This window comes from Podarcis vaucheri (assembly GCF_965113315.1).
Source record: "Podarcis vaucheri genome assembly, chromosome: 12".
Lineage (NCBI taxonomy): Eukaryota > Metazoa > Chordata > Lepidosauria > Squamata > Lacertidae > Podarcis > Podarcis vaucheri.
Window position 1 is genome coordinate 37933219 of NC_138750.1, and position 20788 is coordinate 37954006.

Sequence of the window (20788 nt, forward strand, 5' to 3'; positions counted from 1 at the left end):
TGATAAAATAGCGCTAACATAAAACTTTTCTAATAATTGGCTTTTCTCTTGAAAATTTACTTTGTGTATAACCTCTTAGTTATGAAAAATAATGGGCTGCAGCCAGAAACCAATGCTACAACACAACTGGCACTGAAAGTGTTATATAAATGGTTCAAAAAACTAAAAGCATTTTCTTCCAAAACATAACTGTAGGTCACAGGCCTGCCAATATTGCTCTTTTGGCATTACTGCACTTAGTAATATCCTGCACTTAGCACAACAATAATGGGAAATGGGAAGAGGCTTGTACTGAATACTCTTCTTCATTCTCTCTACATACTAAAAACATTAGATTTAAAATTCAATCTAAAAAACAATTCAAAACGGTTACCTTCTACTCCTACCTCACAATATATTTTATTTAAAAATAGCGGAATTGTTTATGAAGCAGCTGGTCTGCATCACAAGTACATAAATGTACATGATAAAAATGTACTTACTTGCTTTTCCCTTTATATACTGTGGCATATGAGCCTTCTCCCAGTTTTTCCAGTTTTTCATAAGAGTCTGCTTTTCCAAACTTGGGACTTGTTGGCTAAGTAAGAAAAGAAACGGAGAGATAAAATTTTCAGCACTCACACACTACCATTAACTATGTTGAGCCAACCCTATGAAGAACAACTGTTATTACCAAAACTAATGAGATTATACTTTGGATATTTAATGCCTGACATTGTCAGGTACCAAGGGCAATGTCTAACGATATCCATTTAAATATCACTCAGCACTCCAGATGGTCACTGCCTATTTCAACAGTATTCCTATGTCAGTGGAGTTGTCAGAAAGACTTAGCCCATACAGAAGAATGAAATTTGGATTTGTTGCAGAATTTCTGTAAAGATGAGATTAACGAACAGCTGTACCAAGATGTCCAATTGAGCATGCTTTATTCATTAGACAGCATAACCAAAGTAATTTTTATTATTATTCATTGAACTTCTAAACCACTCTTCATCTAGGTGTCTCCCAGTTTACAATTATAAAATACAAATAAACTAACTATTTCAAACAGTAAAGCCAAAGTGTGAAAAAAGGGAAACAAACAGAAGCACATCAGCAGACACAATAATCCCTGTACTCCAGCCCTGAGTAGTCTAATCAGCTCCTCCAAAGGTCTTGATGACAGATGTGTTTTTATCTGGCGCCAGAAGCCCAACAAAATAAGAAACCAACCACTCCACCAGGGGAAGGGAATACCACAATCAGGCACCACTACAGAAACCCATCCCTGTTGATAGATCACTGACTAGGGCCCACTCCGCTGACCTCTATGTCTGGGTTAGCTGGTACAGGGACAAGCACTCCATCGGATAGTTGGGTCACAAGCCATTTAGCAATGTATATGTAAATGCTATAAACTTGCTCAGTAGGCAGCAAATCCATTTCATACTGTATGAACTAACACTTTCCAATATCTCCAGTGATACTGTTAAAAACGGCATTGATCATCTGGAGTGCTCATATTTAGATGGAACTTATTCAACATCATTGTCCTTGGCATATAACAATGAAGTCCTTCGTTCTCAAGGCAACCAGAACATTGCAAAAAGCTTTGACACATTTAAGGGGACGGGGAATCAAAGCCAAGTTTTTGAGCATGGATTGATTTCTAAACATTTATTTCAAATGTTTCTTGACAAGTTGGGGAAGGGAACCTATGGTCCAAGCCACTCTACTTTGCCCTAGGCCATATTTCCTTCCTAAGGTTTAGCAGCCCTGCTCTGCACTCTCCTGAAGTGCTTTTGAAGGACTGCAATGTGTTCTTCTACTGCAATAATACATTTTGCTTGCCAGGCTGGAAAGATGTGGGCATAAAAACCAGGGCCAAATCTAGGTTTCTGTGGGTGCGTCGGCAATGGTTGCCGGTGAACTCCTAGTCTGCTTGCTTTCATCTTCAAACTATACTTCTCCTCCCTCTTGGCCTCACCCTTTTAAAGTAAAACATAATCTTAACCAATAGAGCAACTTCCGATTGTCAAGCAAAAACATCATGAAACATTGGACTTTTGATATGATTGTCTTTTCCTCTTAATTGACTAGATGAATACACCACCCCATGCATCCAAAATTAGCCTTTGGGTCTCCCTACTATCCCTCTCACTTTACATGTCCTTTCGAGGAGATAAAAACATAACATTTTTGTACATTTTACATTATTTTCTGTCCTGGGATACATTTCAAATAATCCTGGCTTAGCACTGTATATGAAATAGGTATTCTGGCTTACAAATAACTCTGGCCAATTGCTAAGCACGCTGGCTTGTTCAACTAAATATTTATTATTTGTCTATCACTGAAATTACTCATATTCTACTCGTTCTAAGAAATACAGTGATTGTTAGCAACTGCTACAGAATACTGAAAAAGTACTCAATATTTTTCTTGAAGGTCCTGTTCCACATGCCAATTAGCTACTGAACACTGTGAGTCTCAGTGCTGGATTTGAGAGCCAGTGGCAACCCTGTGAACAGGCACAGGGTTGCCTGGTAGTCACTATGTCATTTGTGGCTAATGACATTTAGCCCTTTAGTTTTAATAACAGAAATGTTTGTTACAGCATGATCATCTCATCCTGTACTCATAATCCAGGATTTAAACATGAACCAAAGATAACAAGGTTCCTCAATGGTTACTCCCTAGATTAATTTAAGGTAACCTGTAAATTAAGAATTGCTACTTTCAACTAGCTGAAAGTTCTAAAAAGAGAACAACTAGCTAAAAGTTAAGCTGATTCATGAGTAATGCATGAAGCATGTTGAATTTGCCCAACAGCATTATTTTTTTCCAAATGCAGTGAGTGGGTTTCTTTTCCATTAAGGCACAGAATCACTAGGGGCAGGAGATGCTTTTGAGGAGTAGGCTGCCTGTACCAGAAGGACACAGTACATTTTTAAAGGATCAATTTTCACTGGCAGATCAACTCTAAAAAGAGCACTTTTATAGCATGCAAAGGGGTATTTTAGCAAACATTTCTGAAAACACACATTTATTTCAACAAATACCACTATGTTTGTATTTTGCTTTGCTAATCTCAGGAAATGTAGCACTACTCTAAAATGTCCAGAATTCTGAAATAATCTTTATCACGAAATTCCACTGACATAAATCAGAGTTTTATACATTTGAAAATTAAGTCTGCTTTATTTGCTCAAATATTTTATGGGAGCTAACAATTTAGCAGCAGAAATGGCTCCCACTCCTGTTCTGCTTTTTTCTCTACTATTGGCTGCCCTGAAACACCAGCTTGATGAACTAAGGAATCTCATGGTATCTCGTAAAAACAAACATCACTACCTGTCTTATAAACAAGTATTAGAGTTTGAAAATAATGTTGTTCCAGAGCTCTAGAAAATGACCACGAAAGGAAAATTCTTGAAAGCCAGATTTTAATTTTCAACCAAATACTTTGCTTGTAATTTTTCACTAGTATACATCAAAAAGTTGACAGCTGAAAATGTTAACCAGTTAGTCAAAAGTTTTTAACTTTTAACAAACTTTTTAAATTGTTAACTGATTAATTAACTACTTAATTCCCATGACCATTTGTATATGTTTGACCATTTGTATATTATTTATCAAGCAATCCGTTTTGATCTGCACATTATTCAATACAGCAAAAAAAAAAAAATATTCCCTGATGCAACTTTTTCAGACAGGTACATATATCTAAATAGGAAAACAAGCCTAAGGACCTGTGGAATTAATATACTTGGTTAGACAACAGAAGCGTAGCCCTTCTACAAAGCACTGCATGTTGTTATGAAGAACCCAGAAGGAGACACAGGGAAGATTTAATCAACTCTCATTTTTTTAAAGGTGGCTGAAGAGGGTGCAAAAAATATTATCTCCCCCCCCCCCCCCAATATCTCAAGCCATGCTTGTAGGATATGCAAGGCTTCTGAATGAGTGGTTGTAATTTGAATTAAAGGACGAAAGAACAGCAGTTACTTCAAATGACCAGCAAAGGGCTAGGTCTTATTTATGTACTCTAGACTTACGCTGATTTCTTTACTGCATCCCTCAGGGGGTTCAGACACCTCGCTGAAAATGGCATCTGGTCCCTCTGCTACAGAACTCAAGATGGTGGATGATTCCCCTGCCCTTGAATCACATACCTCTTCTGAAACAGAAGGGCTGAGGGGGGGCTTCATGTCCTGAGAACTCATGAGCGGTGTTTCCCATTACAAAAGGAGACAACACTTGTGTGTAAACTCCCACACCTATGCACTTTACCTCAGAAACAGCCTCTGGGGTATTTTTAAGCTTTTCAAAGAACAGATTAGAACACCTTAAGAGGGTAAAATAACACCACCTCAAGAAGCCTTTTAAAACTGTAGTTTGTACGATACTACAAAAACAATGAATACCAACCCCCCCCCAAAAAAAACCCCACATGTGCCTTGTGTCAGCTTAAATGCACATTTAATTTTATTTACGTATCATTAAAAACATTTATAAATGTTTTTAAATGGCTTCCTTCACTGGGTAAAGTTCACGAAGGACAATTGTAAAGATCTGGGCCTCCGCTCCTATTTATTTTGTCAACAAAGGCAACATTTAAGTGCCTGTGCATCTCTGCAACTAACACTATTATTTATTTTCTACTCTAAAATTAGAGTACATAATAAGCCTTTTAAAGAAGTGCCCAATCTCTTTACCTTTCACTTCAGAAAACAACTTAACAGCCAGGGAGATCATAAAATGAGTGGGTTGGAGGTAGAAAAAGCTTGTTTGTTTAGCAGTAAGATGTTTTAAAAACAGTTCCAAATTTGAAAGAGGGAGGAGCCATGCATGCAGAGGCTGTTCTCTATCACAGGCAAGAATCTGACTGAAAATATTGGAAAACTAATAAAAATTTATTTGACAAAAGAATCTGACTGAAAATAACGTTGAATCCCTCCGCCTTCTGACATGGATATCTTTCAGCAGCCTCCAAAGTTCAAGGGGAGGGCATTCCTGCTGAGATTCCAAAAATGGCACCATTAATTTCTCTTCAATTAATCTTTTGTCTATATCTTAAGTATTTTCCATACAGCCTTATGAGAAATTAGTCAGTTTCCCCAGTGGTCAAAGAAACCTAGTTTGCCTGCAAAATTCTCAGATAAATGTCAGTGTCCAAAGTTAGACACAACTTTTAAATACAAATACATAAAGTTTTCCAGCTAATAAGGCTGTAACAAGTAATACAAAATAATTACAAACTACTATTTCTTTTTAATTACAAATAAAAATATGAGCCTTGTTAACGGGTTTTCTGGTCCTGAACAGAGGCCCTTACAGCAAAGTCCCACCTTTAAAGCCTAAATATTTACTTTAGTCTGTCCAATCAGACACACACACACACACATAATTAGATATGCTTAAAGTATTACAACTAGTAAAACCAACACAATAACCCCCCACATCTGAAAACTGTCAAAGACTCTTTGTGTGAATAACTGACATGTCCAGGAGTTGGGGAGTATCCGTTCTAGTTGGGGTTGGACTCCCTGTGAAGAAACAGGTTTCCCTTAGTCCCAGTTAACTTCTGGATAATTTCGCTGAAGCTTTCTCTTCCCATTAATAATATTTTTTTTCCTCATTAACTGATGGCAAATGGTCAAAAAAGTGCAGGAGAATTTTTTGTCACAGCACTAAAAAAGAGCACTGGAACTTGGGTAGATTGGATTGGCATCTCTATAGCTAGTGCAACATACAGATCATTTCTTGGTTACATACAAGACTAGTGGGTGGGGAGCCTAGTCCTACAGAGACATTGCCAACTTCCCTTCCCACATATTAATTCAGAATACAATTTCCTGGTACTGCATTGTCAGTCAAACTAATTAAAATCCATCCTCAGTAATTCAACATGAATTTAAAAAATAAGACTATAATATCACTTTGGGTGTACAAAAAGTCAGTAGAATTCCATCAGTTTTACTTTGTGTAGATGCAGTTGCCACTTAAGGGTTTTACCCTCTCCTAGTTTGGAAAAACAATGCTTTGTTGTGAAAAAAAATGCTTCTACCGGTTATATTTGCACATGCTCTTAGATTCATATTCATTTTTCATAAAGTAACAGGATGCTAATGTTATGCTTAAAATATCTAGTTCTGAAATTGTGTCTAGGGATATGACATGTCCACAGGATATTAAATCTCAATATAAAATTATCCATGGAGCAATAAACACGCTCACAGTGCCTCTGTAGAAGAATTTCAGTATCAATACTGAAGATCTTGTGTCCTCAAGAGAACTAATTTCACAGCAATAAAAAGAAAATCTGAAAGTAAAGGACAAATTCAACCTTTTGTGTTTTATTCATGGAAGCCTTTTTTTACAGCTGGTCAACTGAAGAGTTAAGTACATGGGATCACCTGTTTGGCTTTGACTGTGTGCAAAATACAAGCTATCTTGCATATCACAGTAATACTGTGATGTCTGGAATAAACACTAAGGACATTTGTAAACTGATGTCTCTTCTAGACAGAAAGTCTATTTAGGCAAGAGAGTGAAGGCACCTTTATCCAACGTGGCTCAGAAACAATTCTCTGAAAAGTGTCTAGTGATACTAGTCAACCTTAAACACTTTTTTCTTTCATTGAGAAAATGAAAATATTCTATTATTAACTGACTAGTAACCTGTAAGTAAATAGATACCATTTTCATTTTTATGGAATTTGTATTCTTTACCTCAAAGGTCACATTACTAGAGATTTATGCAATAGTGGGAAATAAAATGTCATTTTCATACACAATAATTTGGCAGGACACCTCAGGGACAACTGCTGGCACACCAGTCATAAGCAAGGATGACATTTCATTTATCACTACTTTAAAAAGATAATACACCACATGGGGAAAGCATAACATGTTCTGAGAGCTTTGTCTGCTTCATGATTTCACAAACTATTGTGATTTGAGAAATGTTTGCTTGGTCATAATGTACTGTTTGACAAAGGTTCAGCATTGCCAATCCAGTGTTCCCGAAACAAAATTTCCAGCTTCTGATAAGAATAGTAAGTTTTTAATTTTAATTTTGTTCTGAAATATTTCTGATGAAAAGGTAGCACACAGTTTTAAAATAAACTAGCCCGCCACACTCCAAAATTTGAACTGTGGTATATACAGTAATTAATAAAAAAATCTCTATTAATCTTCTAAACTAACAAGAAACACCCCAAACTAGATGTTTCCTAGTATTAACAAACAATCTACTTTTTATGTTAGACAGAATTCATAACCGTTTCAGAGGATGGTAAAACAAGGATAACAACCTTCTGAGAACACAGCTCATTCAATGGAAGACAATATAATGATACTGAACCAATCTGGATCATGTTTATCTAAGACTAAAATTGCACATAATGAAAGCAGAGCGATATGGTTCTTTTAAAAATACACACAATCTCAGCATACCGCTTTAAGTGACGTTGCTATTAAAAGCACCAAAACATTTGGAACTTGGATGGAGAATTTAGTTGAGATAAATATGGCATGTCTGGACTTACAGAGCTAGGACTGGAATGTCGTCTGATTTTAGGAGATTCTTTCCCAGTGGATGAAGTCTTGAAGTTAATGCAGGCATTGTTCTCTGAATGGACCCTCTTCACTTGATTATTTGGCTTTTCAAATGGATCAAAAGTGCTCTGTGTCCTTTGAACTCTGACTTTTTTGTCTTCTGGAATTGTGTCCAAGGGCTTGATCACAGAATCCATTCCTTGGCAATTCCGTGTAGACATCTTTGTGACACATATCTAAGGAAGGAAAGGAAAAATACGTATTAAATAACTTGATAAGTTACCATTGCTCAGGACCAAACAAAGCATTACCAGAGGGTGGGGGTAGACTGTGTTTCCAGCTCCAGTTGTACCACTAACATAGGACATGAGATGCATATGGTACAAAAAAAGCAGCAGGCAGGTGGGTCATGGTTAACCATCTCCAACCCTCCAATTCTCCCATATACAGTGGTGCCCCGCAAGACGAATGCCTCGCAAGACGAAAAACTCGCTAGACGAAAGGGTTTTTCGGTTTTGCGTTGCTTCGCTAGACGAATTTCCCTATGGGCTTGCTTCGCAAGACGAAAACGTCTTGCGCTTTTTTCTTAAAGCCGCTTGAAGAGGCGCAGTTGCGACGGACCGTGCTTCGCAAGACGAAAAGACTCGCGGAACGAATTATTTTCGTCTTGCGAGGCACCACTGTAAATTATTAAAAGATTTCCAGCTACGCTCTAATAATAGAAGAGAACCCAGTTAAGGTACAAACTGAAGAAGTATGCTGGCAAGAATGCGTGGGCATAGGAGAAATTAAGCATCCTCCCTCTTACCTGCAAATCCTTCCTGAACACTCTTTCCCACCTTTAATCATGTTTCACCATGTAACATTTACCGTACTTTGACTCCTTAGTGTTTTATAATTAAATAATAATAAGTATTCAAGTGTCATTTATTCTGAAACATTGAATATACTTATTAATTCTGAAAAGTCACAAATTACACTGTTGTATTTAAATAAAAATAAACAGCAGAAGAATATAAATATATTAATAATACTAATTAAAGGGGAAAGTACAGATTTGGAAGTCTTGATAAAAGCCTTATGTAAACTTTATCAGCATAAATGCCAGATCACTAAGTCTTACTGTCCAGTCACTGATATCTGCTGCAAAGTATTGATTTCCATTTCTCTAAAATTAGATGAGGCCAAATTAAATAAATTGACTTATGTCAATTTAAGTCATCTTACTGTAGCATGCCTTACATAATTGTTTCATAGAGCAATGTGTATATAGCTGAATTACTTTAAGACTTGGAAAATCCAATTGGTAAAACCATACCCTATCCCTGAACCAGTGGAGGCAACATTCAGTAGTTCAATAACGCACAACATTTCTCAGGTCTTTACTTTTCCAGCAATCAGCATGAATTTTGCTACCTCCTTAAGTCTTATGATCCAATCCCAAGGCCATGAACTATGTAGTTTATTCACAAAATTATTATTTTCATTGGGAAGTGAGTATCGACAAAATGGTGGGCCAACACCATTTTTTGTGGTTGAAGCACAAAAGAATCTCTATCTAGCCTTGGGATAATTCACTTCAAAGTGTTGCCTTCATGTTTAAGTCTAGTGGTATAAACACTTTCTAAAAGCACATTATTCCTCAAAGTGCATATCCTGATTTTATTACTTCAAATCCAATTTATTTCAATTGTTCTCAGACAGCAGACTTTATTCAAATGTAATATGCTAGTCACAGAGTGGTTGTTCTAAACCTCTAAAGTTTCCAAATAGTACTCCACAGAAGTAGAGGAGACTCTTAGATTTGCAATTATCAGAAAGGAGAACTGATGTAATCTCCTTGTATATCTGGGTAGGAGCTCCTAAAAGGAAGATGAGAAGCCAGTTCCAAAGCACACAAGTATGCATTTTTATTTGTACATTAAATGCAATACTTTAAAAATGGAATTGCAAAAATAATCTCCAGGTTGTTCTTCACATTTGTGAGATGATCTCCAAAGCCAGTACATTCCAAGGAACGACCACGTCAACAGCTATTAGTTGTTTGTGAATTAAGTATTTTATTAACTTATGGATTCAGAGCAATTAGCTACCTTCTAAAGCCTAAGCGTGTTCCAGCAAGTCCTTGAAAATGGTATTGCCATCACCTGTGGTGCTCATCGCTGGAGGAAGCCTAGAAGTGCAGACTATTATAGATCCATAATACAAGCATAAAATGCTTCCCCAAAATAGTAAGACTATATCTCACCAAAAAGGCTTCCTTTGCAGTGTAACAAGAAACCAATGGATCTGTATACCAATAAACATTTCAAATTCAAAATAGTTTAAACAATAAGACTAGCTTACTTTGAAATACAATTCTGCAAAAAAGCAAGAGATATAGAAAGTAGCACTAAAAGGACCTCTTTCCAGACAATGCCTCTAGTATAAAAACTGAATTCAAAGACACAGTTAAATAATATGTATGGTCCAATGAACTCCAAGATGCATGTGGTAGGCCCTTACACAATTCTACAACCAGAATGGCTAGAAGATCTAATCATTAAATCTGAATGCTACAACTTCGTGGCGCATATCACTCTGCATCAGTTGTGATAGTTGATGCAAGAGCAGAGTCAAAAAATCTCTGGCTACCTAAATCAATTATTATATTGCACAGGTAAGGTTTTTGCTTTCACTATAACCTGCCACTATGACCCAAATATCAAATATTGATATTTGATAACAAAGACAAGATTATATATGCACATTATGTGCATGATATCCTCCAGCTTCACAGATGCTGTTAGTCCTTTTGCATATATGCAAAATGAGATGGAGAGCTATAATGTTTATGTTGCAAATGTAACTTAATTGTTAGCTACTTTAAAACAGATAAAGGCAGTACACAGAAGGTTGCCATGATTAGCCGTGCACTGAATCCTGATTGTAATTTACTCTAGAGAATTCATCTTCCCTTACATTGAAAATAACTTTGTAAAATACCTGCTGCCATCGATTTTATCTGGCTCAGCAAAAGCAATAGTTTAAGATGAGATATGCTAGGCAAGAGGTTATCTCCTTGCATGCAAAATGCAGCCATGATCCAATATTGATTGCAACTATTATTTTATTTAAAAAAAACACGTTTTGTACTAAGACAAAGTCTAAACCAAGTCTCACCACTACTCCAAGGGTTTCCTCTACAGAAACAACTGAATGAAGTTATTCAATAATTTAAGAATATCCACTGAAATAAATAAATGCCTAGCTGTATAAATGGCAAACCATAGCCAACAACCCTTGGGCAAGAGAGCGCTGACCTCAGTACAGGAAAGCAAACACAAAAGTCTGCTGTAGGTGTACAAAATTCATTGCCGTCAAGATCCGTACAAAGAGAGTCTCAATACAGAGATCTCCACTTCACAATGGCAGGCTGCTTGTCTTGATGCTGCATTTATGGAAATCACATATGATACCCTATCAGGAAGAGTGAAAGAGTATAAGAATTCATTTAACAGAGGCAGAGAGAAGAAACACCATGGTGTATCTTTAATAGTGAATCTGGACACCCTTCATCTGCCTCAGCTGCAATAAAACATGTCTCTCTCGTACTGGTCTCTACAGCTACAGCAGGTGCTGCAACTCTCTGATGGTTTGGCTTTACCCAAGGATGGCACATTCTTCCGTTCTCTCTCAAGACAGATGTATGGCAACAACCATTTATACAGCTCTGCAAACACTACTGTGTTTGCATGCAGAACTATGGATTGGGCAACTAGCCCAATACTGTATTTAATAACTGAACTGGAAAAACAAATCAATTAAATGGTCACAAGACTAGCATGTATAAAAAGATGGTTCTTTTTCTGATGTCTGGAACAAACAAAATATTTGAGGAATGACACGTTCTATTTTTGAACTTTTCACATGACATTATCTTGCCTACTTTCAAAGGGCAAAGTGTTATCTTTTGCAAAACCTTTGAGTGAGTTGTTCAGAAGTAGAGCTAATAAAGTGCATATGACATCTTATTCGGCTTCTAGGACAAATCAATTCAGGGCTAAATTCTATGCTCTAAAGATTAAAGATGGGTGAGTGATATGTCCACATTATCATTCCTTAAATGCATTACAAAACCTCAAAATCTGTAATATAATTTTGGGAAATTTTTGCTGTACTAGAAAAAATCTTTCATTAATTAGCCTTAGCTAATTAAACCAATTTATAACCTCTTGAACAGTGGGGAGGGTAATTGATTTTACTTTGTTATGCATTTTTGTGTATAAATTCTATAAATTCATAGCATGCTATAGTATATATAACAGAACAATCTTGCTTTGAAATAAATATATTTTCCTTAGAAAGCACATTAAAAAAATTTAAGAATGCAGTTGCTGGCTTTTAGGGCTAGAATAGTTTATGAGGTCTTTTACACCTGAAAAAAATAAATTCCACTCTTCTGGGTTCCTAACTAGGATTCTCGGTTAGCATTGAACAACAATGGACAGGGAGGGCTAAAGATAATGACTGATGAGTCAGAAAGACAGACTCAGAATTTCATGAGAAGTGAAAGCCATATGAGGTATATCTATCTCTTAGTCTAGGAATTTGGTTCAACCCTTTGTCATTTTGAAGAACAGAGACATATTATGATAGAAAAAAGATTTCACTTATGTGGGCGTTTCCCTTCAAACACACACACACACACACACGTTAATACTGTCAGATATTTTCGACAAAAATCAAGAGTGATTGACTATACATACCTTTTCACCACTTGAAGAGTGCAACATCATGGATGACTAAGTCATTCCATATTTATCTCTAAGGTTACCTCATGTGCAATACTGTAAATTCAGACATTCAACTGCCAGCTGTCCATGCAGCACAGCAAGATGGTATGTAAAGCTACAGCCAGACAGACAGACATGAAACTTGGGAACCATTGGTCATCACAAAACAAGGGACCTCTACCTGGAAGCAATATTATTTGCTTAAGGATTTGTATCCCACCATTCAACAGGTTTCCAGGGCAGATTATAATATGCCTCTGTATATAAACTGTTGGGTAACAACAATGAGAGATCTTCCCGAAGTAAACATGCATTTTGTTTGATCCCGTAGGGCTTTTATTTTATTTTTATTTTCTATTTTTAATGAATATAGAAGCCTCCTCAAGGAAAAGAAATACCAGAGCAAGTTTTTTTTATCACAGACCATTTCCTAGTTGTGCCAGTTTTCTAATTACAGGGAAATTTTGCTTGGGAAAGGAACAATTAAACATGTGATTCCCCACTACAGTCTAAAATAGCCATCCTATTAATAATCATAAACATAAACTAAATAAATAAATATTCTACCACCCCATCCTATATAGACCAGACTTCAGTATTCCCTGATCAGTTGTTATGCCTGCAGAACCAGGTCTCGAGAGCGGCATGCCCAGCGCCTCCCAGGTAATATCTTGTACAAGTTTTGGCAATGCTTCAACCCAAATGGAACTACAGTAGATGCTTTCAGACCTCTAATAAATAGTGGGTGATTCACTGTAATCCTGGTATTTGAAGCATGTCTCTGCATTCCCAGCAAATGTATTGATAGACCATTACATTTTAAGGAGAGACAATTATCTCCATAGAAACCAAACAATTCTCTGCAGCATTCACACATTGCATTAAGGTTGCCTTTAGTTCAAATTCCATGCAGAGCAACGGCTGTAACAACTACCGAAGAAATTAAATGTCAAAAAGTTAAAACTCTGAAAGGAATATGCTGATATCTGAAGTAGAGATGGAGCACATGAACGAACCCTTTTCCAGAAAGTGTAGTGTCATTAAATACAGTGGTACCGTGGGTTAAGAACTTAGTTCGTTCCGGAGGTCCGTTCTTAACCTGAAACTGTTCTTAACCTGAGGTACCACTTTAGCTAATGGGGCCTCCTGGTGCTTCCGCGCCACCGCGCGATTTCTGTTCTCATCCTGAAGCAAAGTTCTTAACCCGAGGTACTATTTCTGGGTTAACGGAGTCTGTAACCTGAGGTGCCACTGTACCATGGTAGGAACACCGATAGTGAATGTATTCCTTAGCATCCTATGCTTGTACACAAGATAAGAGGCACAAACTACCTAGACGCTTCTTTACTTTCTGAACTATAAACTGCAGATCTCTTATAAGCAAACACTCCTCTGGTTTTCCATTATCTTCTGCAGGCACTGCCTGTAAATTACCTTGTGCAGAAGCTCAAGCACAATCAGCTGAAAGAACATAAGAAGCTGCCTTATACTCTGTCAGATCATTGGTCTATGTAGCTCAGTATCATCTACCCGGACTAGCTTTCACACCTAGCCATACCTGGAGATGCCAGGGATTGAACCTATGGCCTTTCACATGCAGAGCAGATGCTCTACCAGTGGGTAACAACCCTTCCCCATCAGACACTGCGACAGTTTCCTTATCTCTAGCGCCTGGGCAGATTTCTATAACAGATGTTTCAACACTACATCAATACTGAATGTAGAACGGGAAGCCAATGCACAGCCACATTCACAGATAGACTAAAATGGGAAATGCCTGTGATGCAACGGATGGTTTGATTATATGCATTATTTTACAAGATTAATGAATTAAGAGCATGGCCATTTCCTCCCACCCATCTTTCTCAAAACCATCAATTTCAAGAAACATATCAGACCCTCTTTTGGCAGGGCAGCGTTTCAAAACTCAGACTTTATCCGAACATATTTTCAGGAGGAAGGTGTAATACTATTGATTCATTTAAGCAAGTATTGAGCCATTAAAAGAAAACTAACCAAACTTGGTTAGATATTTCTAATAGAAAATAATCCAAGATCTAAATCTTGCAATGGAGGAATTATTGAATTATCATAAGAGGCTCCCTAAATCAAGAAGAAAAAAAGTTTTAAGTTCCTATGGGTAATGATGACACAACACACAATATAGTGTTACTGTTTTGTCCTCGTATTTGGGGAGCAGGCCTTCTGGCTACAAATTAAATGGAGCAGACAGAAAAGCAGAGGTATCAGTGTCATGACAGACAGGAATCCTGATTATCATTGGTCTTTAAAGGTAGACTGTTGTTGTTTAAAAAGATCCTAGTGTTCTCGGGCTTTTTTTTACAGTTTATACCCAAGCCTTTACTCCTGTTAATGCTTTCATCCAACTTCCATTAATAATGTGTAGTTTAGTGTAGCTGCCAGCAGTAGGAAGATTTATAGTATTTGCAGGATTGTGACCTACTTTCAAGACAACCACCCCAGTGTCTAATTTTTTCTTTGGGTCCTAGACAGGTTCAAAGCCGGCCATCCTTCTCCTACTTTACGTACTCAAGAATTGGCCTGCTGCCTTGGGACAATGGAGACAGCAATATGATTGCTTAAACACACTGGCTTTTAACTCATCTTTATGCAATCTTCCTGCTTTCAAATGTCTGCTGGAAGTAGCACAAAAGGAAGATGAAAAAGCTGCTGCCTAAAGGCTGTTGCGAAGAAAGCATAATTTCATTTCAAGAAAGGGTATCAGCAAACATATTTTTTTTTCCAGGAGAGGGAGAGAAAGAAGAGCAAAATGAATGGCTGGGTAGTGAACCAAAACTGATCCTAATAATAAATTTAGCTGTTTCACAGTCCATAGACAAGGCAAGACCATAAGAAATATCATACTCCTGACACACTTCATAATTAGCACTAGAGATTTGATGTTTTCTTGTAAAATTATATCCTATAATACATTGGGAGTCAGAAAGCTCTAAGAGTTGATGTGCTGTATCCAATGTTAGTCATATTCTGAGTACACAAACTGAAATTAATGGACATGAGTAACTTATGTAGGTTCATTAATTTCAATGGGTCTACTCCAAGTATAACTTGGTTGGATACAACCTTTTAATGGTAAGCCACCAATGCTAGCACTCAGCTGTCACTCCAACCAAAAACGTCATCTTTGGAAACAGTGTTAATATGATATCCAAAGTTACCTTAAAACCAGACTGATTCTTTGCAACTTTTTAAAAACTTTAGAATTTCTACTCCAGTATTTATCATCATCACCTGTCATGCCTAGCCCTGACCTAGCAACAGAGGTGGAGTCCTCAGAGGATGAACCAAACACTCCACAGGTTGAGGACCTGTAGCAGCAGGCAAGATCCCCTGAACCAGTGCTCTAGATAACCTTGGCTTCTGGTGGGAAGGAGCTGCTGCATAATAGAGTAGGACTATTGCTACCCTTAAACTGGACACTATACTTCTGTTGATGCAGCCTAGAATAGCTAGTATTTTAAATTTGTGTAATTCAATTCCTTGCATGCCTTTGCAGTAGACGCTCTATTTAACCAAATATAATGTTCAGAAAATATACCATATTTTTTGCTCTATAAGACTCACTTTTTCCCTCCTAAAAAGTAAGGGGAAATGTGTGTGCGTCTTATGGAGCGAATGCAGGCTGCGCAGCTACCGCAGAAGCCAGAACAGCAAGAGGGATTGCTGCTTTTGCTGCACAGCGATCCCTCTTGCTGTTCTGGCTTCTGAGATTCAGAATATTTTTTTTCTTGTTTTCCTCCTCCAAAAACTAGGTGCGTCTTATGGTCTGGTGCATCTTATAGAGCGAAAAATACGGTAATTCACAGTAGTTCAATTCCTTGTATAAGGCCAAGGGAAATGATTTTTTTACTTTGACTTGTATGCTCTTCACTCTTTAGTTTCCTGTTCTTTACTGTCATCATCAAAACTTAAAAGAACCAAAGCCAAATTAAATGCATACCTTCCACTAACATGTACCAAAAAGCAGACTTCCTCATCTCCAATATCCTTTATTACAATATGCCGCTCACAGGCCAGTTGTTATACATGACTTTATTTTTGCTAGCTTCCAACCACTTTTTAGTAATAGATATGCTGCAATGATGAATACAGGAAATTATTTTAAGCTTGGCAAGGCATTGGTCTATCCAGCCTATTTTAGTTGTTGGAATTAATGCTATTCACAGTGATGAATTTATGTAAATAGGAAATTATTGCATTGTGCTGAATTTTGAGGTCATGGAGAAAGTCATGACCTCTCAGACGAAGCATTTTTAATTTTTATTCCGGGGTACTCTTGTAAAACAGCTAATTAATGAAGGAAGAAAATTAGCTGCCTAATGAGCGGCTTTTACACACAAAAAAAATTATGAGGAAATGTGCAGGGAGCAAAGTACACAAATTCAGTTATCACCATTCCAAAGTTCTCTTCTCTTGCCCAAAGACAAATAGAACAGAACTGCAGAATAGAGTAGAACTGAAGGAAATCTAACTCACCCCCTGTACACATGCACTTAATAAGTGGCCGGGATTTGAAAGGGAGATTATCCAGTAAGGTAAGATAGATGGCAGTTGAGATGGCTGTTGTGTTTGCTGGACAACCCAGGATGTTGGTATTGGGGGCTTCAATATTCACTTCAGGTGCATCTTGGAAAGAGGCAACTCAGGACTTCCTTACCACATGACCACTATGAGGCCATTAAAATACCATTTGCTAATACCTGGTATTTCTGACCACTCGAGAAATTGGTGGTCTGAAAATGGGAATCTCATCAGTAACCCTGTTGTTGTGGTCAGATCTTCTCTTGGTGAGGTTTGGACTAGAAGTAGATCTCTCTCTCTACAGGGATGGTAGGCCCATTAACTGTGCCTGCTCCATAAGGCTTAAAGAAACCAATGGATTCCTGAATGCTCTTGAGGATTTCCCTGCTGACATGGCTGATGGTCCTGGCTTCTGGTTTCACTTTGTAACGGCGAGATAGAAAAAAAAGCCTTAGACACCCAAGCATCCTCTCCTGCATTTCAAGAGCTTGGCTGGCTTATTGGTATACTAGGGCTATAAAATAAGCACAGAAATGAACAAAATGCAGGCAGCATAAGTCTCATAATTAATACGCCCTGGAAACTTTTGATGAAGAACTGTTAAGAAATTATTTTAAATAAAATAAAGCGAGGAACTTGTGCCTTTTATCCTGCTCAGAACCGAGACCACACCTAGAGCTCACAGGGCACAGCAGCAACAACAGCAGTTTCAATGTCACACTGAACAGGCTTTCAAAGCCAGCTGTTATAGACAGGCGCCATCATACAAAGCACTGATCAGAGAAAGACTGATAACTGTAAGGGAGAACTAAGCAGAAGAAGTGCACTTTCTGTCTCCATCTGGAGCAGTTCTGCTGTGTCTGCAATCCAGCGAAGCCTTTTTCTCACTTGTTGTTTAGGATAAGTTTCCTACAAGGCACACTTGACTGATTTACTGAGACAATAATCCCTTTCACAGGAAACATCTATCAAGTAGCAAAACAACATGAAGCAGTTCGCTGTGTCAACACGTGGAGATGCTGAGGTTCGAGGCAGAGCAAATACTTTACATGTAGAAGGTCCCAAATTCTTCCCTGCCATTTCCATTATAACAATTAAGGTAGCCATATTGGAAAAGACCGCTGCCAGAGAGCTTAGGGAGTCACTGCCAGCCAGGGTAAGTAGTTTATATGCAGGCAGCAACCATTTTAGGCACGTCCAAATCACCAATGCACAAGTCCTTTTGGACCCAGAAGAGGAAAGAACAGGGGCAGAATGCACACTCCACTGGCACATTCGGGGGCTAGGAATGGAAACCCTGTGGAAAATGGTTGGTGCCGATATCTAAAAAGAGAGGAAGTGCTTGGAATGGGGCTTCGTGGCAGTGTTACCTCATACTTCATGATGACACATCAGTATTATGAGCAGAAATTTAGCAGGATGACAGCAGCAGCACCTAAATTTGCTTCAGAGGTCGAGTATCTTGAGTTGCAGCCAGCACAAGTTCACAGCTCAACTCATACATCATCTTGCAAGATATCAAGCTCATTCATTTGTTAAACAGTGTGTGTGTGTGTGTGTGTGTGTGTGTGTGTGTGTTCCCCACAGCAAGAATCCGGGTTTTGCATCAACTGGGTACTGCATCTGCTGTAAGAAAGGCAGCTGTCTGCCCAGCTGCTCAAAAACTATTGGGGTTTTATATTGTTGGGTAGAACTGCATCCTATCTAGGAGTTGTAATATTCTACCATGGTAGCAGATGAATGACCACAACTAGTCAGAACAGCTGTGCTGAAAACCTAATGTGCAAAGTTATGAATTCTTTCACCTAAATATGAGCTGCCAAGTAGCTAGAAACTCCCAGGTACAACATGTTGGCACAACACACTTTAAAGAATTGATCATTTACACAGTACTTTCAATATAAGGGTGTCATTTGAAGTACTATTGGCAATCCTCATTCTTCTTTAAACAGGTCAGCATTATGTTTATATTTTGTAGGCATGATAAATGCCAGAGGAGTATAAATGCTTAGACATTCCTGAGAGAAGCATATTGCAAAAAGCAACTATGAAGAGAGCTTCCTAATGGGAAATGGGTGGGGAGAGAATGACAGAGGAGATCCATCTAAATACTTGGAGAATCATAGTTTGTGAATTTTTGGAATTGGAAGCAAGCAGCTGGAAAACTACTTCATATTCCTAGGAAAGAGCCCAACACTTGAAACATCCATATGTTTAAATATTTGAGCAAAAGCATCTAAGTTTTAAGAGACTGTTATTTTTCTTAACTCTTGCACAATCATAGAACATAGAATGATGTCAACTGATTCTGGCTATGTTTTCTCAAAGGAAATGCAGTAGCTCAGGTTTCTGTCATGTAGCACATCACAATAGGGTACATTTCTAATATGAAGTCCACAGGCAAATCTTCATTCTGATTTTAATGCAATGAATGTTTGGAACCAGTGGCGTAGCGTGGGAGGTGCAGGGGGGGCCGGCTGCACCGGGCGCAACATCTGGGGGGGTGCGGAAGAGACTCGAGTGCTAAAATCCACGGGTTAGGGGGCGCAAATTACTTGCCTTGCCCCGGGTGCTGACAACCCACGCTACGCCACTGTTTGGAACAGCTGGTTCTGAGGGTATATTGCAATTAAAAAGCAACAGAAATACTATTGTTTAGAAGGAACTTTGGTATGTTAAATGAGAGCCAGATAATTAGTTTCATTTCTTTGTAATGTAGGTTAAGAAAAACAATCCAAGAATTAGTCAACAAGATACTTATATTTAATTTTGAACAGTATGATAGAATATGCACTTTAAAAGTGTGACCTGAAAATGAATATATGCTCACCATGTTCAGTAAGAGCCTCCCCCCCTTTAATTGCAGGAGTTACATATATATGTAACAGCAGGAGTGTGTGTGTGTGTGTGTGTGTGTGTGTGTGTTGTGTGTGTGTGCGTGCGCGCGCATGTGCATGCTCTGTTGACCTAGAACCAGGATGACGAAACTACTCACACATAGCAATTGGTTAACAAAGGGCAAAGTGTGTTGAGAGCTACACACCATGCAGAAACTGCAGTGCCAGCTGGCACTCAGCAGAAAGGTTCTTTTTGAAAGTGGTAATCTGCTACCTGTGAGAGTTGGAATCCACTGACATGCCATGAATCACTGTTGCTATACTTCAGTCAAACACAGGTTGAGTAGCATGAGTATTTGTACTGCAGAACAATAAAAAAAATCTTTTCAATGCACTATCAATTTTCTGGACTACAGGAGGTCTAAGAAAAGCATTACTTTCTCATGGAATGGAAGGAACTACTGAACCTGCTTTCAAGCACAATTCTATGCACTTCATTTTTTAAAAAAAACACCATTAAATTACTGGTTATTCCTGCTTGAAAACATTGGTGGAAACCAATGCTTGGAAATCTACACAATAAATATACAAACACCCTTTGTTGATAGGTCTCATTTCCAAATGTCAAGGAAGGTGAAAATAAATACTGCTTTTCAAGTAAAAAGAACTTGTATTGCATAGGTTACAAATTTATCCAATATACACAGCCTTCAGGAAGTTGTAAGAAATCCAGTTCTCATTAACAAACTGAATACTTCCAGCCTTTATGGAATCTGCAATGGTGCACATTCCCCATGTTGTCTTCAGTGCAATTGAAACAGGTCAACCATCTCTTTTCTAAAAGAATTAATAATGCCATTCACTTCCTTTAACCATGTCCTCCTAGCTGGATAAGAGAGTTTTCTTGAGGGTCTTGATTTCAACAGAATAAAGATTGGAGGGACCTGAAGAACTGCAGCTTGACCGAGAGCCAGGTAATAGTTGTTTTGTTTTTTAATGTTGCTATGGCCCAGATGAGATACACCAAATTTATGTTCAGTGTTTCCTTTTGACAACATGGAAGAATTT

At 38.0% G+C, this 20788-nt stretch overlaps 1 protein-coding gene across 6 annotated transcripts in view; it reads right to left on the reverse strand.

Annotated features, from left to right (window-relative positions):
• CDK14 (cyclin dependent kinase 14) overlaps positions 1–20788 on the reverse strand; it is a 241054-nt gene that overhangs the window by 148612 nt on the left and 71654 nt on the right. For 4 of the 6 annotated variants that reach the window (XM_082194166.1, XM_082194169.1, XM_082194168.1 and 1 more), the window contains 2 exons: positions 7536–7781; positions 483–577 (listed from right to left, as the gene is read on the reverse strand). In XM_082194166.1, the coding sequence (XP_082050292.1) occupies positions 483–577; positions 7536–7781 (341 nt within the window). Of the gene's footprint in view, positions 1–482; positions 578–4040; positions 4678–4700; positions 5465–7535; positions 7782–20788 lie in introns of those variants that run through there. The other 2 variants (XM_082194171.1, XM_082194170.1) reach the window with 2 other exon arrangements.